Source organism: Cephus cinctus, unplaced genomic scaffold (genome assembly GCF_000341935.2).
Source record: "Cephus cinctus unplaced genomic scaffold, Ccin1 Ccin1_scaffold0240, whole genome shotgun sequence".
In the NCBI taxonomy this organism is placed as follows: domain Eukaryota; kingdom Metazoa; phylum Arthropoda; class Insecta; order Hymenoptera; family Cephidae; genus Cephus; species Cephus cinctus.
The window spans coordinates 977,526-999,886 of record NW_014332956.1 but is presented as its reverse complement, the minus strand read 5'-3'; the positions used below and the strand labels follow the sequence as shown (position 1 = coordinate 999,886).

At 42.0% G+C, this 22,361-nt stretch overlaps 1 protein-coding gene across 2 annotated transcripts; it reads right to left on the bottom strand.

Moving 5' to 3' along the window:
- Nucleotides 1-35: 35 nt before the first annotated feature.
- On the bottom strand, nt 36-19,220 carry LOC107265870 (paired box pox-neuro protein). 2 transcript variants are annotated; one of them, XM_015735746.2, is made up of 8 exons: nt 18,972-19,220; nt 18,638-18,853; nt 16,928-18,545; nt 13,085-13,122; nt 7,322-7,542; nt 2,303-2,576; nt 1,690-1,858; nt 36-1,514 (listed from the first exon to the last, which is right to left on the bottom strand). In XM_015735746.2, exons 4-8 carry the CDS (start codon nt 13,095-13,097, stop codon nt 995-997), a joined length of 1,197 nt encoding a protein of 398 aa, XP_015591232.1. In that variant the 5' UTR covers nt 13,098-13,122; nt 16,928-18,545; nt 18,638-18,853; nt 18,972-19,220; the 3' UTR covers nt 36-994. The 2 variants fall into 2 exon arrangements, with proteins under 2 accessions (XP_015591232.1, XP_015591233.1); XM_015735747.2 differs by having other exon boundaries at nt 37-1,514; nt 2,303-2,549; nt 18,972-19,219.
- Nucleotides 19,221-22,361: the final 3,141 nt, after the last annotated feature.

Genomic DNA, 22,361 nt, shown 5'->3' with positions numbered 1-22,361 from the left:
TAATAAAGATGCACTTAACCCATTTCTACAGCGGCATAGGAATCCGATAAGAAGATTGCTTCATTAGAGCTGGATGCCTCGCGGTCTCCAGCGAGCAGAATGGCTGCGTCGCGGTGCCGCAGCACGGAAGAACGAGAGGCCGGTAGAAGGGGGGAAAAAAAAAAAAAAAAAAAAAAAAAAAAAAAAAAGAAAAGCGAGTACCGAGGATAATGTAATTTCAGTGGCTAATGAATTCGACCTTCTATCTGTTTAATGAGTTCGTTTAGCTTACGGAAACGAGGACTTTTATCGGTATCTTTTATTCCATGCGTAACGTTCGTATTCCCGCGAAACCCCGGCATTTAAATAGGTACGACGAATATAGCCTGAGCTCAACCGGCGTCGCTATTAAATCGCGAGTGTTTATAGTGCATTAATTAGTTTGGGATGAGAAAAGGGATAAAAACGTTTACAACGTTGTAAATGCACGAGACTATCCCGTCAGCCGTCCGTACTTGGATTTGCCTTTGCGACAAGCGGCTAACTCGTCTTCCTTCATTCTCATTTTTCTCTCTCTCTTCCGTTTCACGTCATTACACGTACACGATGGCCCGCCTATGAAACTCTTCGGAAGCGTTTATGGCTTTATTACGTCGGCATTCCGTTTGCCAGTGCTTCTTCTTTACATCCGTCGCGAATTCTTCGACTTTTGCGCACAACGATTCTATCGTGCAGACTGTCGTAATTGAATCGCGAATTCCATCCACGCGATTTGGTTGATTGCTCATTCAAATTTCTCTTTTCCACTTGTTGCACCGTCCGTTGCACTTTGCAAGAGAATATTATGACAATAGCGTGGACTGAATGGCTCTGAGTATCTTTCACGCGGATATTGATTTTTAAAATAATTTAATTAGCTAAAAGTTAAATTATCGTTATCCTAAAGACAATTTACAACGCTATCGACGATCGCAACTCTGAGCGACAATACGATCAATCGTAACACACAGATTTCTTAGGTCTCTTTGTTCAGAATAATGCCGCAGGGTTGTACCACGCCAGTGTTCGCCAATCTTGGCCTCTTTGCGGCCCGTTTATTTTCGTCCTTTTTAAGGAGCTCCTCTATGGAGTAAGGATTTCTTTTCCTCTGAGGCTGTGCCTGCCCATTATCTTGTCCTGGCTCGTTCGTCAAGTTCCGATCGCTTCCAGCTTCAAGAATTCTCTGTGATACAGAATTCTGACTCGCAGTACCCTCCACGCTCGATGGGCTCTGCCGTGAATTTTCAAAATTCCCTGCGCAGTTCGGCGTCCCATGCCTGACGAAAGCGCTCCGATCGCTACCGATTTTCTGCCCCAATTCCAGGATAATCGGTGAGTTTTGAAAAGACTTATAATTTCCTTGGGATTCGGTGTTCTCGTCCAGATCGCTCTTATCCAGTGAATCGTCACTTCCGGCCATTGAACTGGAACTTGACTTGAGGTCGACTTGATTTTGACTCCCTTGTTGCGCGGAAAGACGTTCGGCATCCAAAGATCTGAAAGGAATAATTTTTTAATTTATTAATTTAATAACCAGCCAAGGACTTATCTCCCGACGTAAACACTTCATCGCGATAAAACTTTTCCTCGTCCTTGATCCTGACGTGTTAATACGATAATTAGTAGACAATTAGCTCTGCTCCCTCGATAGAATGTCGATTATGCACTTACGTGAATGACTGCATTCCGTGATGCAAGTGCAAAGTCGTCGCTTGATACAAAGATGAGTAAAAACTCGGATTCCAAGTTGGCGCACTCGTGCCACCGGAAGTTGTCGAAATATGCAAGGGTCCCAAAGCTCCTGGATAGAATAATTGATAATCCGTTCTCATCAAGGCATCTGTACGGGAAAACAAAAAAGAAAGCAGAAGCATAATGTAAAATCAACCTGAGCGAAGCATAGATCTTACAAAACGATATTAAAAGTCAGTCAAACGTCCGACAATAAACGCTACATGCAAATTAGACGTGATCCGGCAACGAGAAGCACTTTCGTTCAGCAGAATTATTGCTCAGTCAAATTGGGTGGATCACGCCAAGCTTCGAGAAATCATTTACATTTTTTTCGATTCGACCGCTTCGCGTGCCGCGTTCAGCGATCGCTGACGAGTCAATCTTGAGCCGGGATACGCTAACTTTTTTGATAGATAATAAAAATACTAAAAATAGATTTTATTGGGGACAGGTGTATAAAAAATTATTTGATCAACCACAATTATACCTATACGTATAAGAAGGAAGACTGAAGTGATTTTTTTTTTGTAAAAATATTTTTCCAATTTACCTCTGGTTCCCACGTTGGTAGGTATCTGCCCCTGATAACTGCTCGAAGTACTACCCTCGATAGCAGGGTGCTCCGTATGTAATCCACCCCCCCTAAGAATCCTGTTGACCGACGATACCGACGGCAAACTCTGCGGATCGCAAGCTCCCTGCCGTGCAAGCTGCTCCCGTATTTCCCAAGCGAACATGGTGGGCTGCTCCTGCTTCATACGTAGAATCTTCTTAACGACCGTCGGCGTAGCTACTTGCTGCAACAGCAAAGCTCGCGGGTTATTCTAAAACGTAAAATCAAAATATCCACCGATGAGAAATTACGTTAATGAAAATTTGGATCTAACGATGCCATTATCCGTACGAACAGTTGTCTTCGCGATATTTCAAATATTGACAGCCAAGGGTACGATCTTAACCTACGATAACGTCGCTCTAGTCCAATTCCATATTCAATGACCATTGATCATCGTATTATCTAGAGTGTACTGCACGTCCGCAGGACTTACTAACGGCACGTCACTTCCGTTGAAAAAAAAATGAACACACGAATCTAGCAATTACGGTACACCGCGTGCAAGGGAAATGCTCGGTGAACTCGAGAATCCGTCGCGTTCAACGGATCCTTGATATCGTTGATCGAAGCCAAACCCTTTGTGTTCGCAAAGATACAAAAGTTAGCGCGATGCTCTGTCGGTCGGTGGGTCGCACGACAAAATACACATGCCGTCCACAGGTGAAGTGGTGAACAATCAGATAGCAAAGGTTCAGTACTTTATTTCAGTTTAGCCAGGGCTTAGGAGCGTCATCTGCTTGCCCGGCAAGCAGAGGCTCTCAATTCCTCAAATTTGAATTGCTAATTAATGTTAATGCACCGAATAATTTTATGTTAAGTCAATGGAAATGTTATTCCTTCGGACAGATTTAAAGATCGGAGATCTCCACGAGTAGCACCGATTGCCACCAGGGGATCCTGAGATTTCTACGGGGATGTCAACCGGAAGAATATTTCGACCCATTATTACGTTACATATGAATAATCATATATAACATAGGCTATTGACAATAGCAATTATATATTTATTTACAATCTTATAGCGATTATAAGAGAGAGGTATGAGTAAGGGTCATAGACGACAAGCTATATATATATATATATACTATATGAATAAATATTAGCCAAGGATTAGCTACCGATTTTCATCTCCTCAGTGCCTATTAAAAAAAATTTCTAACTATAACTATAGATATTTTTTGAAATATCGAAATAGGCGTTTTTCCGTAAAAAAATATAATATAATATTAAAAAGACAAAAATCGGTATGATCATCCGGTATACCAATTTTTTGTAACAAAGATCGCGGGATCTATCCGAAGTACCGTTCGAGTACCACTGACAACCCTACGCTTAGTATTTCGCCCAAGGGTCGCGAGGTACCTAATAGTTGTAGAGGGTTAGACATTGCGTGCACTTGGGAGCATCTCAGATTCTAATCTGACACTTCCGTCGTGGCGACAATTACGCGCAGCCTTGTCTGTCCTAATACTGGTCCCTCTCGTGTCCCGTACACACGTGTGGAGTTACGTTAAAAAAAATAAAACAAGGGCCAGTGTGTCAGCGTGGCAGTACGCGAGCGTGTGTAGCCATGGGTCAGGAAATTGGCCGGTGGGACAAACGGACATCTGGCGCTAAACGTTAGATAACCCGAACTGCCGAACAGGTTGACCAACTCCGTAATTATCTTTTGAGTGTCATCGGTAGCGTGGTAACTGACGATAGGGAACTAGATACGAGTGGCACCTTTTTTTTTTTAACTACTAACTCAAATTCGCTTTACTTGCCCGAAACACGAGGCACTCATCCACATATGGATGAATTATACGTATACATATTCATATATATTATATATCGTATATGTTTGTCTTCGAAGAATAATCGATATTCGATAAATATAATTTAGCATTAGTATACACAGTCAGTTTCGATTGGAATATATATATATATATACTAATCGATATCTACTATCGAACGGACTACAATAATGCAAACTTTTACTGTTTACCAGAACTTGTTTGCATTTTCTAGCGCGAACGAACGACGTGACGCTAAATCATGCATTGAAAAAGTAAATACACCGACTACCAGCGACCGTTTAAACACTCCGCCGCCAAGGGACGTAGATCCTAATTGCCAGATAACCAGGAAATATGCGACGGGTGACTTTGAAACGTGGGAAAAGCGAATAGTCTCCGTGCCGTGATAATCAATAGTCTTTAAAAGTATTGTACCAAAGTGGAGCAAATAGGACGTAGAAGTAAATTTTTACTTAAGATTTCATAAACCGTACTTACAGGACGTCCTATTGGGAAGCTCGTAGGGAGAGATTGCTTGAAAACGCAGCGACGCTTTATTACAGTGGCGTCGAGACGTGCATTTTTCATGAGATAATTTTCAGTGTCGTGCCGCTATCTCATTATAGGCTGCATGTCGCGGAATGCACGCGCGGAGATAATGATGAAACTGCGGGACGTTGTTTTGACAATTCTCAGTCGGATACAGTAGGAAACACGTGTAGATCATTGATAAATCCGCTACTAATGTGCGAATCAATTGTGAAATTGTTGTACGCTCAATTTTACTCAGTTGAACTTATATATATATATATCTGTATGTAAATGCCACACGTGGCGAAACTTCCTAATCACAATTACGCGAACCACTTCGATTACGATTGGCCGCGTGATATAATTAATGGTTACTTTTATACGGGCTATCGGGAAGTCACTTTAACGAGGTGCTCACAGTCAGCCAGTCGACGTCACTTTTGATCGTATTTTTTGACACGCGTACCAACCTACGTCCCTAAGAGTATATCCTATACGTTCGCTTGGTACTGCAGTAAAATAAAGACTTTCAGCCACCCGTAGAAACGAATTCTACAGGCTTGCGGGAGGTAAGCGAGTGTTGGAACGAAGAGAATCCATTTATGGTGTCGGAAGATGAAATAACGCTGGTAAGAATGATCGGGTCAGTTTTCGAACGGAAAATTAGAGCGACGAAAGCACGACGATTTTGAATGCTCCGTATCCTTGGGCGAAGAGGTCTGAAATGTGTGCCTTTGAGAACACACGCCCTATGACTTGACGAGTTTCGAAGAACGAGGAGATGGCATCCTCTAGATTTCTAGAAGAACTTTCTTTAATGACAGGCTGACCTCGAGAGTGGCGATTTACTGTTTTGACAGGTCACACTCACCTTTGATGACTCGGCAGGAAAAGTCGGTGTTTTATAATGGAAAAATGTGGAAAAAGAAAAGAAATTTTTTTTTTTTTTTAATACGACGCCCGCTTCGAGAACGATCAGCGAGTTAATCCTGCCAGGCAATTAAAGGGTTGGTCTTCTCGCTATTACCTAATTATCGGTGTAACTTTTAATTTCGAAAGCAGCCAGTAAAGTCGCTGCGAGCGCCAAGTCCTAATCTAATCTTAGATCTTTTTAAAACCTTTTTAATTAGTTGATCCCAAGGCAGACACGTACCGCGGGCATGTTAGATCATTGAAAAATAAATAATCGAGGGGCGGAAAAGTTCGAAGTGTATATACGCAGGAGAAGATTTTCTTATCACGAATGCTCAGGGAGTCCAATGAGATTGCGTTAACGTCTCGTTGTGTGCATATCCCGTATGCAGAGTCAAGCGAGTTTCCTCATTCTCAAACGCACGGGATCCGCCATTTTGATGGGAACGCGTTATTAAAATAAATTCATTAAGTTCGAACGCAAGAAAGGCGACGTATACGAGCCGCGGTAAGAAACTCTCGGACGTACCGTATAATTATATTGTCATTAGTAGCATCATACGTAACATTGCACGCGTGTGGTATAGTACAGTCAATACCTTTAAGTCCTGACTCCAGCAACGAGGCTGGCATTACTCGCGCGAGTTTGCCGTCCCGAGTGATTAAAAATTATCCCGTAAAAGGAGAACGCCCCGCGCACGTATCTGCTGTATATAAGATTCGCCACGGTAAACTAACGACAGAGGTAGTACCTCTAATTCACGTAGAATCGAATTTTAATGGCAGCACCGTACGCATACGGACAGTAACGTTTCTCCGATACGATGCAAAAGCAAAAGAAGGAAACGTGATACAGGGAACAAAAAATCACCTACGCATATACGTATCGTCACTGGCTGCATGAGCGACTCTTGTAATGGACCCTAGTAAACAAACCGGAATAGACAGGTAGTCTCGTATAGTACAGACCAAGTCGATTACCCAAAGTAGCGTAACGTTTATTAATTTAATACCCAGGATTCCCGAGGGGCGGCGACGCTAACCAACCAGCAAGAAACCGTGCAGAGCCACGAAGTTATGCAAATGTCCGCTGCAAGGCGTTTGGGTAATTGCTAAAGTAGCCAACGTGCGAGCCTTACTTAAAATCACATCAGCAATGAAGATATACGCATTCAAAGTTGCAGATTCCTTGGGCTTCTTCAAACTATCGAAACTTTGTATTATTAACGTAATGAAGAAGCATAAAGGATTTAAGCCCGTGGGGCATCGAACTTGCCGTCCAGGAGTAAGATTTGCCCTCGTGAGTGTAATTGGCTATGTAATAAGGACACGATTCCTGGGGTTGGCGTAAAAAGAGCCGTGCGTTCCATTCGAACGGATTCCCTCATTACGGTATCTACAGGGAAGAGTTCGTTAACGCCGCTTGAAAATCTCTAAAGGATAAAAACAAAACTCGTCGATCCAGCTTCGTTATGGTGCGGAGGAACCCTGGTCCGAGTGTCAGCCGTTCGAGGACGGGACGAAGATAGTCACTGACTAAATATGTAGATTATATCGGTACTATAAATTATTAGCATGCGTATAGGCTAATCGCATCGCCACCTTCGTTTATTCTCTCGACTTTTATCTCTGTATGTATTACGTCTGTATTATATTACGTAATTCAAACTGACAAAACCGTATCTTCCTTTACACGCATATATATCCTATACTAAGTAAAGTACCTCTTTACCTTAGTCTTGCTGCCACCGATGCTACCAGGCCTGATACTTCCGGTCTCATAAAATCGTGTCAGTATCTTCGAGACGCAGCCGTGCGAGACGAGGAGCTGTCGAGAAATGTCACAGGGTCTCACACCGACCAGAGCCAGTTGTACGATTCTCTGTCTGACGCAATCAGGCAGAGGTCGGCCATTAACGAATACACCACCCAGTTGATTAACGCCGGCTTGACCTGTAACAATTGTCATATATGCTCGTTACATGATTTTTCACGTGGACGTGTAGCGTCCGATGGTAGCTAGTTTAATGTGATATTACGTATATAGATATAGTAGTGAAAATACTAGAAGCCACGAGTTATCCTCTCGAAAGAAATGAGCAAGCTTGATTTTATCAGCCGATCAGCTCGCTAATACGATTGGCTTCTTTCTACGTCCTGGTACTTGTATACCGGGATATAAAAGTAGCGCGGTCCCATGATTCTCAGTGCCCTGAGAACCGTCTGTATAAATGCGTGTAAAGACTGCACGATGAAGCGGGAGCGGCACGATGCGTGCCAGGGATACAAAGTTGCCCTGCGGAAAGCTTCCCGAAGGAAGAAATCCGCTAATAGCCCAGGGATGACGTTAGGGGTGGGCAGGTGTTTTCACAGGCGGTTTCGACTCTAATGACATCGCTCGGTAGGAACCCCGAAAAGATCTTGGGCTCGCGTGTCTCCCCACTTCGAAGATCTGTAATTATTTTAGAAGCCAGAGAGGAGCTCACGTACGAATCCCTAGACCAAAATTGCTTCCTGCGAAATGCACCGCCGTTCAATTTTTACGAGCCAAACTTTTCTGTGCACGTGTATGGCTCCGACGGTGTAGGTACCGGGCTTAAGTTTTCACCTGCTTGAATCTATTAGACGCTAATGTCAAAGGTACCGGACTAGGGACAAGGCTTAATTGGTACATACTGGGTTACTGGTTAAAACTGTATTACAAGACTGGGCAATATTTATCCATGGATATTAATTTTTTTTTTATGTCTCTCAGGTAGAGTTATAATTTTATAGAGACCACATGGATAATTGTAATTATACGTATAATTATAGTAAGCATGAATAACTGTTATATAAAGAAATTGGAAATTGGCAAAACAAGCTGGTATTGACTGTCTGTGGAATTTTGAGTGTCGTAGTAGGTATTAACTTTGTGTACGTGTAATTGCCTAATTAACGACACGGGCTATCAAGCACGGCACAGTGGCAGTCGATTACAATTAAGATATAATCTCGAGCGAAGATTAATGCGCGATACTTAAATCTGGTCAAATCGGTAACGATTTAGCGGGATGGGTATAACGCTCTTTGAGAATTTGATTTTTAAACGAGATTGTAATACGGAGATACTTTTTCACGCTACTTTTTCTCTAGGAAGAAATATTCCCTGGGACGGTTTCTAGGGTTATTAATGCCAATGGGGTCTGTATAAATTGTTACCAGATTCGATTGTCCTATCGATACTCCTTTGAATATCTCATCGTCAATCTCTCACGTTGTTCGAAACTCGTAAAGTAATGAGCCTTAATGCTCTCAATCGTTATCCCTCACACGAATTCTCGTTATCGTAACTTTTCAAGACTTTTATTTTTCTTTTCGACTACCCACTCGTATTATATTAATGACTGCCCTATCCCTTACCGTGTTCCTAGGTGTTTGCTAAGAGATTCCAATGATGATACGTAATTAAGATATAAATTCAGATACAGCCTGACCCGATTTTCAGCAATGCACGAACCCAGAGATTTCCGGTTCATTTACGTGTCTAATTCCATCGGTATCACCTGCACCGTCGGAACGAGGTAACGTCAAGCACACTAGTCAGTCCACGTGTAGAAATCGATTTAGGAATAATTATTCAACATGTAAAGTATGCCAATTGCGTAACGAAATTCAAAAAAACTATTCAAAAAATCTTCCACATGCCGTATCGTGATACCAAAAAAAAAAAAAAAACAAAATCGAAATATCAAATAATTGTATAAAAAATATTTTTTTAGTAACGTTAGCGTCATTCATCTTTTTTTCACCTTTCCTGTTACTTGGGCAAATTTTTCAATATTATATAAAATTAAAATTTCCAGTTAATTAATCGACCACCGACCGTATATTAAACCAATTACGTAATCGTCTATTATCACGGGCCTTTTACGTGCTACCGGTTACATTATCTCAAGTCAAATTTTCGAAGGACGTTTTTGATGCTTCTTATACGGTTATCGCTCGTTTCTCCTTTCACGAACCATTGCCAGTGATTAATGTTCCATTACTTGGAAGCAGATGTTTCACTCGTAATGGTAAATAGCCACACAGCATTTGGTTACGACCTAAATATTCTCTTCCTATTTGCACCTTTCGACGATCCGTCTATCCGTAGCCATAAGTCATCAGCCGCAACTGTAGACAGTTATATATATATACATCTTCCTTCAGGAGTATATTGAATGATGACTATATTAAATCAAATAATCACATAGTCGAGTATCCTCTGCTATAATTTCAACGCGGTTCATCCAGTAGCATGAGGAATGAAAAAAAAGAAATTAGTAAAAAAAATGGCCTATTCGTTTTCTTTATGTACCCGAGTGCAGTAATTCTCCTATATAATAAATTCTGTTGGAAATGAATGCAGGTATTATTTATCGTATATTTGTATATAGATATATAAATCTGAATTCTCTGCCACAGAAAGCACGTCACTTACGTTTCGACAAGGTCTCAATAAATAACCCCGTGAAACGAGAGCAATCAAAGAGAAAAGTGCTGCCCGTAATGAGCAACACGACTCAATCCAGTCAGGATTGGCAAGCCGAGTCGCAGGAACTCCGCAGCGTTTAAAAACATAAAAGCGCGCAGCTCCTATATAAATTGAAACCACGCGCCTTCACGTAGTAACTGAGATGGTCGGATCGACGGACGATTCCTAATTATTATCCGCGTCTAATTATGTCATTAACTCAATTACACGAATTGGCGAATCCAGCCGAAATAATGGCCGGGGTTAAACGCTGAGAATTCTTTTGAGTATTTGACATTGGAATTGAGACGGGTTACGGGGACGGTTGTCACTGGGAGGGACGCGTAAGAATTTAAAAAAAAAAAGACTACGGACTAAATATTTTCGGGCAGATTATTTCCCTTTTTCTTTTTTCTTCCTAGAATCCTACTAATTCTCAGCTTGTTACGTTACCGTGGAATTTAAGATTGGCTATCATTCGACACACTAGGCTCCTTACCTGCCAAATGAAAATCAGCCTTAAGGCGTCTTTACTCAGGCGATTTATTTCTTACAAACTCCCAGCGAGTTCACAATTTCGGCGTTATTACGATAAAAAGGGGTTGACTCCCTGTTGCCCCGAGGGATACTCGCCGCGCGAAATTACGTAGCTACGCGTAAACCAACCACGCCGGAGAACGACGGATGGACCCCGACAGGGGTAAATTATTATTACGGCAAAAACGAAGCAGGAGGCGGCTCCTATCTACATACGAATCTGCGGTGGATCTTGAAATAATGAGAAACGCGTTACCGGAGTCATAATCGCGATAGTAACATAGGTAGATACCAGCTCGTTTGCAATGCTCGTGATGTCGTGGTCGTTTGGAGAAATTAAAAAAAAAAAAAAAAAAAAAAAAAAAAAAAAAAAAAAAAAAAAAAAAAAAAAAAAAAAAAAAAATCCCAGCAAGATTACGTCAAGAGCAACGATCTCGTGACGTGTACGAAAAATTAATTTTCTTCCGAAATTTCATCACCCCCTTTCTCTTCCTCTCGGATGACTGACGACTGTGACGTCACCCGTCAACATCCACAAGGAACTTTTGGATGCCATCGCACGGCGTTCCGTTAACGCTACGCTAACGTGGCTCGTAACCGATTAGAAGGGTGGCTGTTGGCTCATTAAATTCTCTAATGGCTAAAGGGTTATTGCGTTTAGTATCGTACACCCGGTATTGGTATCTACACGCATAACACCATAACGCCATCAAACTATAAACTATAAACAGGCCTGTATAGGATGCTGTGGATAATAATGGTTAGCTTAGAATTAGCGAACTGATACGAGGGGCCGTGATTGCTATCGCGTTTGCCATTTATGTTCAAAGCACAGCACACACCTGCCTGCCTCCATAACGATCCATCTAGGGTTAACAGATTTTTTTGAGTGTATAGATACACACGTCGAAGGACTGACATCACGCAATGTTATATGGGCGAGATTTTGCCTGGATAAATTCAAAGCAAGAAGAAAACGGAGTCTGCACCTTTCAGCGTAACACTCGGCCGTAGCAGTAGACATTTTGATGTAGTAATCAGGCACGAACGTACGGGCTATATCGTAGCTACGTACTAAGTGTTTTAAATTGACAGCTACTCGACGACATTTATTTTCTATTTTAGATTCTTCCTGCCATCGGCTTATCAAAATGTTTTTAGGTAATTAGCAGCTAATGGTAATTACCATTGAGATACGTATAACATAAAATTCGAAGTGTCAACTATTTACTACATGGCTCTTACGTAGAAACGGGATATCGGATTTGAGAAAGTGTAGGCAGGATTTTAAAATTTATTTCAGGACGTTACATGCGAATCGTCAAGGTTGCGTCATTTCGTATATCCGTGGATGACATACGGGTAAAAAATGATCCCTCGTTAAATTCTACGTCTTCTGTTCTTCGTTAAAAGTAAATGAACGAAAAAAAAAGAAATTGTTAACGTCCCTCATTGATGTAGCTTAATACGGCTATAACACGTTATACGACTACCTACCGTTTACCAAGTCCCTTCATTTTTGAATCGCGGTCAATCGTACGCGCGTCGCTATCGACCATTTATGTTTCCCTGGCGTGTAATTATTCTCGTGAGCCTCGACGACCCCTTACCTCCCGTGTAATTCAATGAATCACGAAACAGCCTGTGTGGTCCATCGGCGAGGAAGCGGATAACAGTCTGACACGAATTACGAAATTTGGAAATAGCGATAACACGATAACGAAATCAGTAGCCCGTAACGATCCTCGAGCAACCGATGTCTTACACGGACAATGAACGAGTCGGATATAATTAAAAGCATTTAATTACACGTTCATAGATCTTAACCCGATCCGCCGTATAAAATTCTTCGTTAATTACTGTCAAAATGCCTTCTGAATTGTAATTTAGTCGAAACTTAAAACTACGGGACTGCAGAGGGAGTAGCGAGCGGAGGACAGATTTAATTTTTACTACCGGTTGTACCTCTCTGATCTTGCCGACGGTAGCTGACCTCACACCGAGATCGAATCTATGATAGGACTACGTTATTTATTTAATTTCCTTGACAAATCCACCGAGTCAAAAATTAAGGAGACTTTCATAATGGTTAACGCGTGGGTAAGAAATATTTCTTGATAAAAAAAAAAAGTATCAAAACGCGTGAAAATACAACGGCACGAACCGGTTCGCCGTTGAACACCGAAAACGCCCTTCTTCCCATTTATTTTCACCTACTCGCGCTCTGTCCCGCAAGCCTAACAGCAAGTGCCCAGAGATTGTACAGTGTGGGGTATACAAGACCCCATAAAAATAAAAGACGATTGGCGTTGTCTATAAATAAAAATTTGTGGAAAATTGACAATAAAAAATGTACACGTTAAATAAGTATATCTCATGAAAGATATAAGAATTAGGAGAAAATTTTTTGAATTTTGTAATTTTATTTAAAACAGCGAACCACCCCAGTCTAGGACTCACCTGTGTGCGGCATCTTGATGCGTGATTGGCGAGGCCTTCTGAAACAAGAAAAATGACACAGGATATATAATTCGTTGCGTCGGTTTATTTCGACAGTGGATAGGCGCGAGAGGGGTCAAAGGGGGTGGTACTTAATGCGTAATTTTTTTTCGAGGTCAACCAAGCCGGATAGCCAGGGGTATACTACAACGCAGTGACCATAACGTAATGAATTTAAATGTATTCAAAGGGAGCGCTTGACGCTTGACATGGCAACCCTTAAATATGCAACTAAACCGATAAGCAAAAGCGCGGCTAAATATTACGATACCGGACCGTGATTCTCATTTTGACGAATCCGGCAAAAGCATTGGCACGATCCTGTGCGTTCAGTGGATAAAGGTTATTTTCGAAAAATCGATGGAGCCTTGGACAAGTACAAGCACAGGTGATATTTCGCGACAGCGCGAAACACGTTGACCGACAGGTTTCGCATTAAAAACTGATTACCAATCAAGTGGATCTAGTAGAACAGGTAAAATTAATGAGCGATCGGGAGAGTCCCGCTTCAAAATTAAAAGCATATTAATATAGCCGCCTTCGTTAATAAGTACCGATCATGAAACGGAAGAAGCCGTAGAGAGAAGTAAGGAGGCAAGAGAAGAAAGAAAAAAAAAAAAAAAAAAAAAAAAAAAAAAAAAAAAAAAAAAAAAAAAAAAAAAAAAAAAAAAAGAAGCATAAGTATTCAAGAGATTGCTATTTATCGCGCTAATTACCATTCCTCTAGGAAATATATCCAATGCCGAATGCCGATGGTAATCTGGTAAAATTTACAGACGCCATTACGCATTATGACCGTTTGCGCGGATCGTATAAGGATCTGCCTTGTGGCGAATGTGGCGAACTCGACGTTAACCGGGGAGCTCGACGAAAACAAGGGAGAAGGCCGCGGTTTGAGAACTCGGCAGAAAACTAGTAGGAATGCGTGCGTAGAGAGGCGGGTGGCGTGTACTTTGTGATGCAAATTAATGCACGATTACCAAAGCACCCCGAGCCTCGACTCGCCATCCCCAACCGAGTAATACCAACTACACCCTTACCAACGTCTACCCGTGCTTACTTCATGCGGAGTTAGCGAACACGTTCGCCACCGTCGTATACCGTACCTGCACAAGGTTGGATAGCTGTGTATTAACATAGACTCGGATCAACCCTAACTCCAATGCCTGCCCCTGCATTAGGGTGGTTACACGCTCGCGAGCGCCTAATCTGATTTAATTATTACACATTATGCGGTTTCCAGTCAAAATATTATTCCCCGATCGAACGACTCGCCCTTTTATAAGGAGCGACGACGGCGACGAAATGTCTTCGATAAAGCCATTAAAATTTATATTGCCGGATCCCATCAGTTCGAGTGGCCATTGAGGGTGATAATGGCACGATCGTTATACCGTAAATTTTATCTGAATATATTGACTTCCCACTGATCCTTAAACCCGGCCTCTCTCAATACGAACGGTACCGAGAACGAGTCTTCTTCTTCGGGCACCAAAGAGCTCGTACGCTCTGAAGTTGCCCAAGGGTAGATCCTGTGCCTGACGGTATTAAATAACGTGAAACTTGCCGAAGGTGCGAGTCCGAAGTACTTTCGCTAAAAAGCACTCCGCCACCTCGATACCTATATAACCACCATAGGTACCCGTTAGTTACACGGCCACGTTTATACTTTTTATCCCCCGGGCTTTCTTGTACTTTTAACTGGAGGATGGTACGATCGCGATGGCCTCGCCGCTCGCACAATGAAATATTCCCGTAATGAGGATTGAGCGATTATTATAAATCAAACAGCAGCTACGGGGAGCGCGCGGTGCATTTCTCGCGTTCCTCGTGTTTTGCTGGTGTTACTCTTGCGAACACGTGTTCCCCTATGGTGTCGCGACGGTCGTATGTCGCGCCGATATACGGCACAGTGAATTCTTTCTCGATGGAGATAAATTAAAAGCTATCGACATCGCCTTAAGAAATTCCCACGAAATTGATACTGCCCTCTATGGCAGATTTGATTGTTCGCTTTCCAGGCACATAGTCCGTCACGTACGCGCTTCCTGCATCGGTCGGGTAGAATTGGCATGCAGCGTCGCGACGCATAGGTACTGGACGCCGATCATTTTCGAGGAAACGAGTGAGTTCAACGTCGAACGGTTAACCACCCTGAATCAGGTATCACTAGACACCGCTATGGGTTTCTTGGAAGCTGCGACTACTGTATATCTGCATGAGATGATCAGTGATGGTCTAAATTAGTTCACTCTGAAACCAGCCACTGATTAGACCACGCTAAGGTCACGCTTTCACGTGTAGGCCTCGGAAGCGAAATCTAGTTTTTGTTTATTCATTAGGCTACCGCGCTTTAAGTGGTACGTAAGACCCCACCAAGGGTTGGCCGTATCTCCGATACGCCACCAGCCATAAAAATCTGAATATATTAGACCTACATGTGCACGACATCTTGCGCGGATCGTGAACACATTACACTGATAATCTACACCCGCTTCGGACCACTTTACCCGTTCACGCATACCGCGGAAACCATGCTTCTCGCTAATTTTACTCTCCACGATGCCTACCTGAAATCCTTGCCTGCCTGATTGCCCGCCTGACTGCCTGCCAACCTTGTCTCTCTCTACCTACCTGCCCTACCTACCTACCTGGCTGCCTGCCTCATTACTTTCTCCCTTACCCTTGCCATCTTTTTAGCTTCTTTTCTTTTTTACTTCTTCATCTTACTTTGGACATTTCTTTGCCAGTGATGCTCAGCGAATCGGGAGGAACAAGGATGAAAGGGAAATAGCGACTGAAACCTGGTACACCCTGTTTCGTTACGGATAAATAAATCTTGAGACACGCTATACCGATGATGGAGCCTAAATATGGTCCATGATCAGATTCTACGTGTGACACAATGTACCCAGAGTCACATAAGCCTGGGTAGTCTATTCGAATCCATATCAATTGCGTAGAGTGGTGTTTCAGCGATTTTTCTTAATACATATTTTCGTTATACATTGATCGAGTGGGGGAATGATTAATCAAATTTATAAAATTTGGATCAATGGACGTTTTCACTTACGGGAGCTGAATTCCAAGCGTAGCTCTCGTTGATACGGAGAAGCATCAAGAAATGATGCGAATAGTTTATTAACGGAGTTGCGGTTTTTGCCTGAGCGTCAAATGAGCAGCTAAGCTTCCATGGGGTAATTAGAATAATTCGGGCCGCCGCGGTTCACGCCACCCAAGTGAATTTGCATTTTAAATGAACCGATGGCGTGCCTGGCTTCGCGGTAGAACTTTGTGTTTTATAAGAACTTTAATATTTATCGCGTATCCCTCTAAAAGTATCCACGCCTCGAACAGTCACGGGACCCGACTTTGCACTGTTCGCCATATTATTTTCGTGCTACATCCATTATCACGTCATTAAAAACAAAGATTCGCCGTCGTGGCATGTGCGCAAGATTATTTCATCGTGTTAGCCGGAGAAAAATATTCGAAAAGCGCAACGCCCAGTTTCGCCGCGAAAGGTCATGAGGATTCGACTTCGCTTACGGCGGCGGGATTCGTTAAAGCGAAAAACGATCAATCGGCACGGGAAGTGACATCGGTTGTCGTGGTTATTATTTAAAACAAGTAAAGTGGGTTATTTCATGATTTCACCTGGACTGCCATGTATAGGTACGTGGACGTGAAAAAAATAATCTTCATTAAACAGGAAGCATACGGGTAATTAATTGATACAGCTGCTATAAGTATAACCATAGAGGCAATCATGTTTTTCAAGTAACTTTTAAAGAAGATAAATACCTGTCGATGTCGCGTGGCTCTCGTTAGATTTCTAATTGGGAAACGTCATTCGGATGACACAGGGGTATTCTTCGGAAGTGGCTTCCAGCAGTCTGGTAACGGAGTCTATGACGCTTAAGCTTCGGATTCTTGAATAGCGAAGATAGGTGCCGATTGGATAATTTAGTAAAATTTATTTAATTTTCATCTTTTACGTATTGATATATTTGATTATTAATTATTTTTTTGCCTCGTTAAAAATTAGCAATGATTTATTAAAATCTTCATGAAAATTATTAGTCACGACTTGTATTAAACTGTATATTGAATCGGATGCTGTAATAATTTAAAATACTATCCGGCGGCTTCCTCTTCGTAAATCTTCAGTTCGTAATGCACGCACGAGTTACTCTGAGCATCCGAAGTGATTACCTCCGCGGTAATGTTTAATGGCACTTTTGAGTTGTCAGACTGAGACAAGCGGGTTTCTCTTAATAACACGGTTTGTAAGTTACGCGTCGAAATTGAAGACCGGTTCTTCATAAAATGTAAATTGTCCCGGGGGTTCTTTACAGTTCATATAGGACTGTCAAAGTACTCATTTCTCGAGGATCATGCCACTCGAAACTGTCATTCCAATAGGTCGATGCGTGGATCAAATTAAAGCGTAATAACGACACTGTGATATCTCTCAGAAAGTACGAGCACGTACGTATGACACGCGAACAATCTTTACACTCAATCAAAGAACCATTCTCCACCCAACGAGGACAAGTCACCATCCCCAAGTGTCAAAAGTCCTTCTTCTGTCTTATTCTCAAAAATTAACGACTACTAGCCCGGAAGATAAACTATCTTCTCACCGGCTCACAATGATCTCGCGCCACAAACGTAATTGGACAAAAATCCCTCCCTTGACACAAAACACTTCAGACCTCTCGGACACTTCCTCTTGAAAATTCTTTCCCACGTAGTGAAGATGGTTGAAATTAAAAAGTGTGTGTATATATATAACAATGTTTTTTTCTTCAAAATATTAATTCAGTATCATCCCTTCTCGAGTTCTTTACGCGTATCTAATATGTTCCCCAGTTTTTTCAGTTACAACGCGTGACGACGAAGATGACTTGGTCAGGATGACGTGTGATGCGGTCCACGCAAAGGACACGGTGTGTCTGACTGAGCTGGCTGGCTCGCACAGGGTTACGGACTTTGCTTTCGATTTGGTCCCCCGTTCTCGATTCCGATCCCGAACGAGCGAACAGCGAGCGAGTGAGCGAACGAACGAACGAGTAAGCGAATAAGGTGACGGTAGCGTGGTTGTCGCGTGCTGGATGTTGTTGGGTTGTCCTGTGGCCCGTGGCCCATGGCCCATGGCCCCAGCAGAGTAGGGTGCACCGATGCCGGGTTACGGAGAGTGGGAGCTACAAGGGTGGGCGGTCTTTCTACACGCCTTCTTCTAGAGCGCAGCACACCAGGGAGAGTCCTCGTGCGAACGGGCAACACCGTGTACTGTATAGCATGCCGTTCCGTTCCGTTTTCATCGCTGCGTGAAGTCACAGCTACGGGGAACGTTCCGTGTTTGATTGTTGTTACTTTTGTCGGAGGAGACATTAGACAGTCGGACCAGGGGATGATCCTAGGGAGAAAGAAAAGATTTGTTTATCGGATTGTTTTAGGGTGGATAATTTTCTTGGGGTTCATCCCAGAAGTAAATTTTTATTAGAATACCTTGTATATCGTAGATTTTTCGTTTCCAGATTTTTAACGTTTTTCACCCAATTTCATCTTTGTTAAGAATTTTTTGATTTTTTTTCTTTTTTTCAGAATCATTCCGTCGGATCTGGACTTTCTGGATTTTTAGGTTAACTCGGCTTGGTTTACTTAGATGTCATCTTGGACAGGTCAACCGTAATTTTAAGGAGGAGCCGTTAAGGAGCGTCTTGCCTGTTACAGGTTCCATAGAAATGTATATAAATTCAGAATCCTTGATTCAAAAATGTTAACCGTAACCAGATCGGATCATCGACCTGCGTAGGATATATACCAGTCGATCTTAACTTACCTGAGAATTCCCCCGCGTAACGTTTATCCCAGTATTAAAATCAGGTTCACATCTCCCAAGCCCTATTTGCATAATGAGTGTCGTCAATGTCTTCCTGCTACATCATACAAAATGTAGCTCTCCATTTCAAGCGCCATTTAATGGATTGAGTATCCGATGACAAATAAACACAAGGACCCTTCTTAACACCCTACACCGCTAACAACCCCCTGCGGAGTAATTGTATAGTAACAACTTGCAGCTCGTAGAAGGCAGGTTGTGCTACTTCACGGATCATCGCCTTTTAGGCCGACGGATTCATCCTTTGCGGTCTGCCAAATGTTGCCACCAGGTTACCCTCTGCTCTTCCTCTTTCGCTGGATGATTTATTGGCCGGTGCGAATTCTCTTTCGCTCTTCGCATACGCTTCGGCATCGTTCGGGCGAAAGTTAACGTTACTGCTTTTTATTGAACGGACTGATGAAAAAAGGAAAGAAAGGAAAAAATTTAAGACCACGCTCCTGCAGAAACCACTCTGAAAAATTGTCGTATCTTTCTCATTGACCCAAATGAACGTCATTAATCCACGTGCGGGTGATTAACGATTCTCAATTAATGATCGGGATTCGTATCTTACAAGACGATCCTTAATACCCGGCTATTCAGACCAAGCACAACCACCACGCATCCACTTCAGCTTACGAGTTCCTAGCCGCATAGTCTTATTGAGACGTATGGAACCGTCCGAAGTTGGTTCTGCCATAGAAATCAGAACTTCAGTTCAATTATCTACTTGATAATGACACATCGACCAGTAACAAGTATATTTAAAATATTTCTCATACGGGTAATTTACGTCTAATTCGACAGTACCTATACTGGGGTTGAACGCTGTGTCGCAACCCTTATCAGATGCCACGAAACAGACACAGGTCATAATAGCGTGGTAGTACAACGCCTAACGAGGAGGATTAGATCTGTGGGATTAATTTTTCATGATACATGGAAATGCTGGTGTATATACAAAATGGAGGATGGTTTAGGAACCCGTAAATGTCAGTTGTAGGTATCCAACCACGCATTAGGTGTCCAATAAAAAGGCAACAAAATGTCCGTGCGTAAACTCGTACAAAATTCTATAGTATTTCTTCATTATCAGGTATAATTATAACACCCTTGGTATTTTTCTTTGCTAAAATAACTGATCTTGCCAACTCACGATCACTCGTACGACGTAACTCAATACCAGTTACGCGGTCACGTAACACATTGGTAACATTGGATAAAGAATGGTGGATAAAAAAAATGTTTCTCTAAACTCAATATAAAAAATAGGATAATTATTATACCGAAAATTAAAGAGCTCGATTGGATCTAAATAATTTTATGTCCGATCGAATCGATCCGCGCGTAAAATATTTGTTCGGATGCTCAACCAAATAGAATCAGTCAAAATATCCAAGCACGAATTCTAAAAAGGTAATAATTTTAGGAAAGCATAAAAATACAGAAAAATCCTATCCCTCGAGTGCGCAGGGGCTTAAGGTCGATCTGAGAAAAAAATTTTCTTCGGGTACCATCAAGATTTGCGAAAAAAGATGTACTCGGTGGCTACAATTTTCTCAGTGCAATTTTACCCTGGCAATTTCGCCTAAACGTCTAGCAGGTGCCACTATGTGTTAAGGCCCGAAGAGATGAAGACTTTGGACACACTATATATTTTCATATAAATATTATAAAGCTTAGACCCGCTTTATCCTATATATCACGAAGGCCTACTCGATGAAATATTAATTCCGCGTGCGTCTTACAGCAAAATTGCACTTTAGGAAACGACTATAGCCTCGCTCAAAAAAAATAGACCGATCCATCCCGTCGCACCGGGAACCCGCTCGCAAGGTGCAGTTCATTTTTATGGGACATAAGAGTCATTACGATCGAAGGAGTCGCTATCGTTCTTTTAATAATCCTTAGTAGCCATCGGCCATACATGATACGATAGGCGGATAACTTAGCAAAGTAGCTCCTGCCTAAAACTATATTTCGCACGCCACGTGTAGATATCGGTACGATCCACATCAGTTCCCATAGCCACGTAAAACGAAGTCGTGTGGGAAAAGTGTCTTTCTTACCGTCTGTGACAATCTACCAAGTAATGTATATAGCTATAGGAGAGTTTAGTTACTGACATTTTCCAATCGTTAAAATTGATTAAAGGTCACCACGACAACACAATGGACATCAAGGTAAAACCGGTTCTTTTCATTTTCACAGAAATAGGATGCGCTCCCGTCAATTCCCAGGCCTGGGATCGATGATGAGTCCGAGCGATGATAATATCGCAGTTCCTGACTGGCCGATGACTCCCGCACAGATATAACCTCGCTTTGCCATTGGCTGGATAGAGCCGCATACTATATTAGAGGGGATTCTCCGATTGGAGAGACTTTGGAACGCCCAGGAAGGATGCGTAGCTGTTGGGACATGCGTAATGCCACTGTGTCGGAGGTCGAGGGTGTTCCGCGCCTGAGCTTATGTAACGATACATGGAACAGCCGGATCATCTATATAGTATATCTATATACCAAACCGTACTGCATGATAGTTGGAACCATCTGCATGATAGCTCTCGTGATAGTTGTTATAAATACATGAAAAAAAAAAAAAAAAAAAAAAAAAAAAAAAAAAAAAAAAAAAAAAAAAAAAAAAAAAAAAAAAAAAAAAAATTATTTTTCTGATTATGAAATACCTGCAGCAGGTTACTAATTATTTTTTTCTTGCTGTCGCAATATTCAATAATGACATGCTGTACTATGGCTTTGACAGTATTGATACAGTTAGATGTGTTCTTGGAATTGTCAACTCGTACACAGTACTTTCTGTAATTGGCTATAGTACTTGCAAGGGGCACTATATGGATATAGTATAGTTTCTGGTGCCTGAGACAACCGTCTATACTTTATATATTGATGTCTAATTGAGTCTAGATGGATGTCGTGGAATCGTGCCGAACAACAATAAACGTAACATGCAATTAGGTCGGACGACTCATAGCCGAAGCAGGTCCGCGACGATTATTTATCTGGGTAAATTGATACAATTATCGTAATAAATACTGGCCATGTAAAATATAACATTGACGGTAACGCATCGTTGTACGGGTGGGTGCGTGCGAGCGGACTTAACTGACATATGCAGAAGTGGCAAGGACATTGGTATTTTACATGATTAAATAAAGAAGTCTTCACGATGGGTCTGGGTTCGTCCGACACCGATGATAATTGTAAAATTGCTCTATTAGAGCAGGTGCCAATAACGACTTCTTTTTTTCGAGTACTTTCGTTATACAAATATTTGGGTATTTTCTCGTGGCGAAGTTCTAATGGTTTTTTTTTTTTTTTTTTTTTTTTT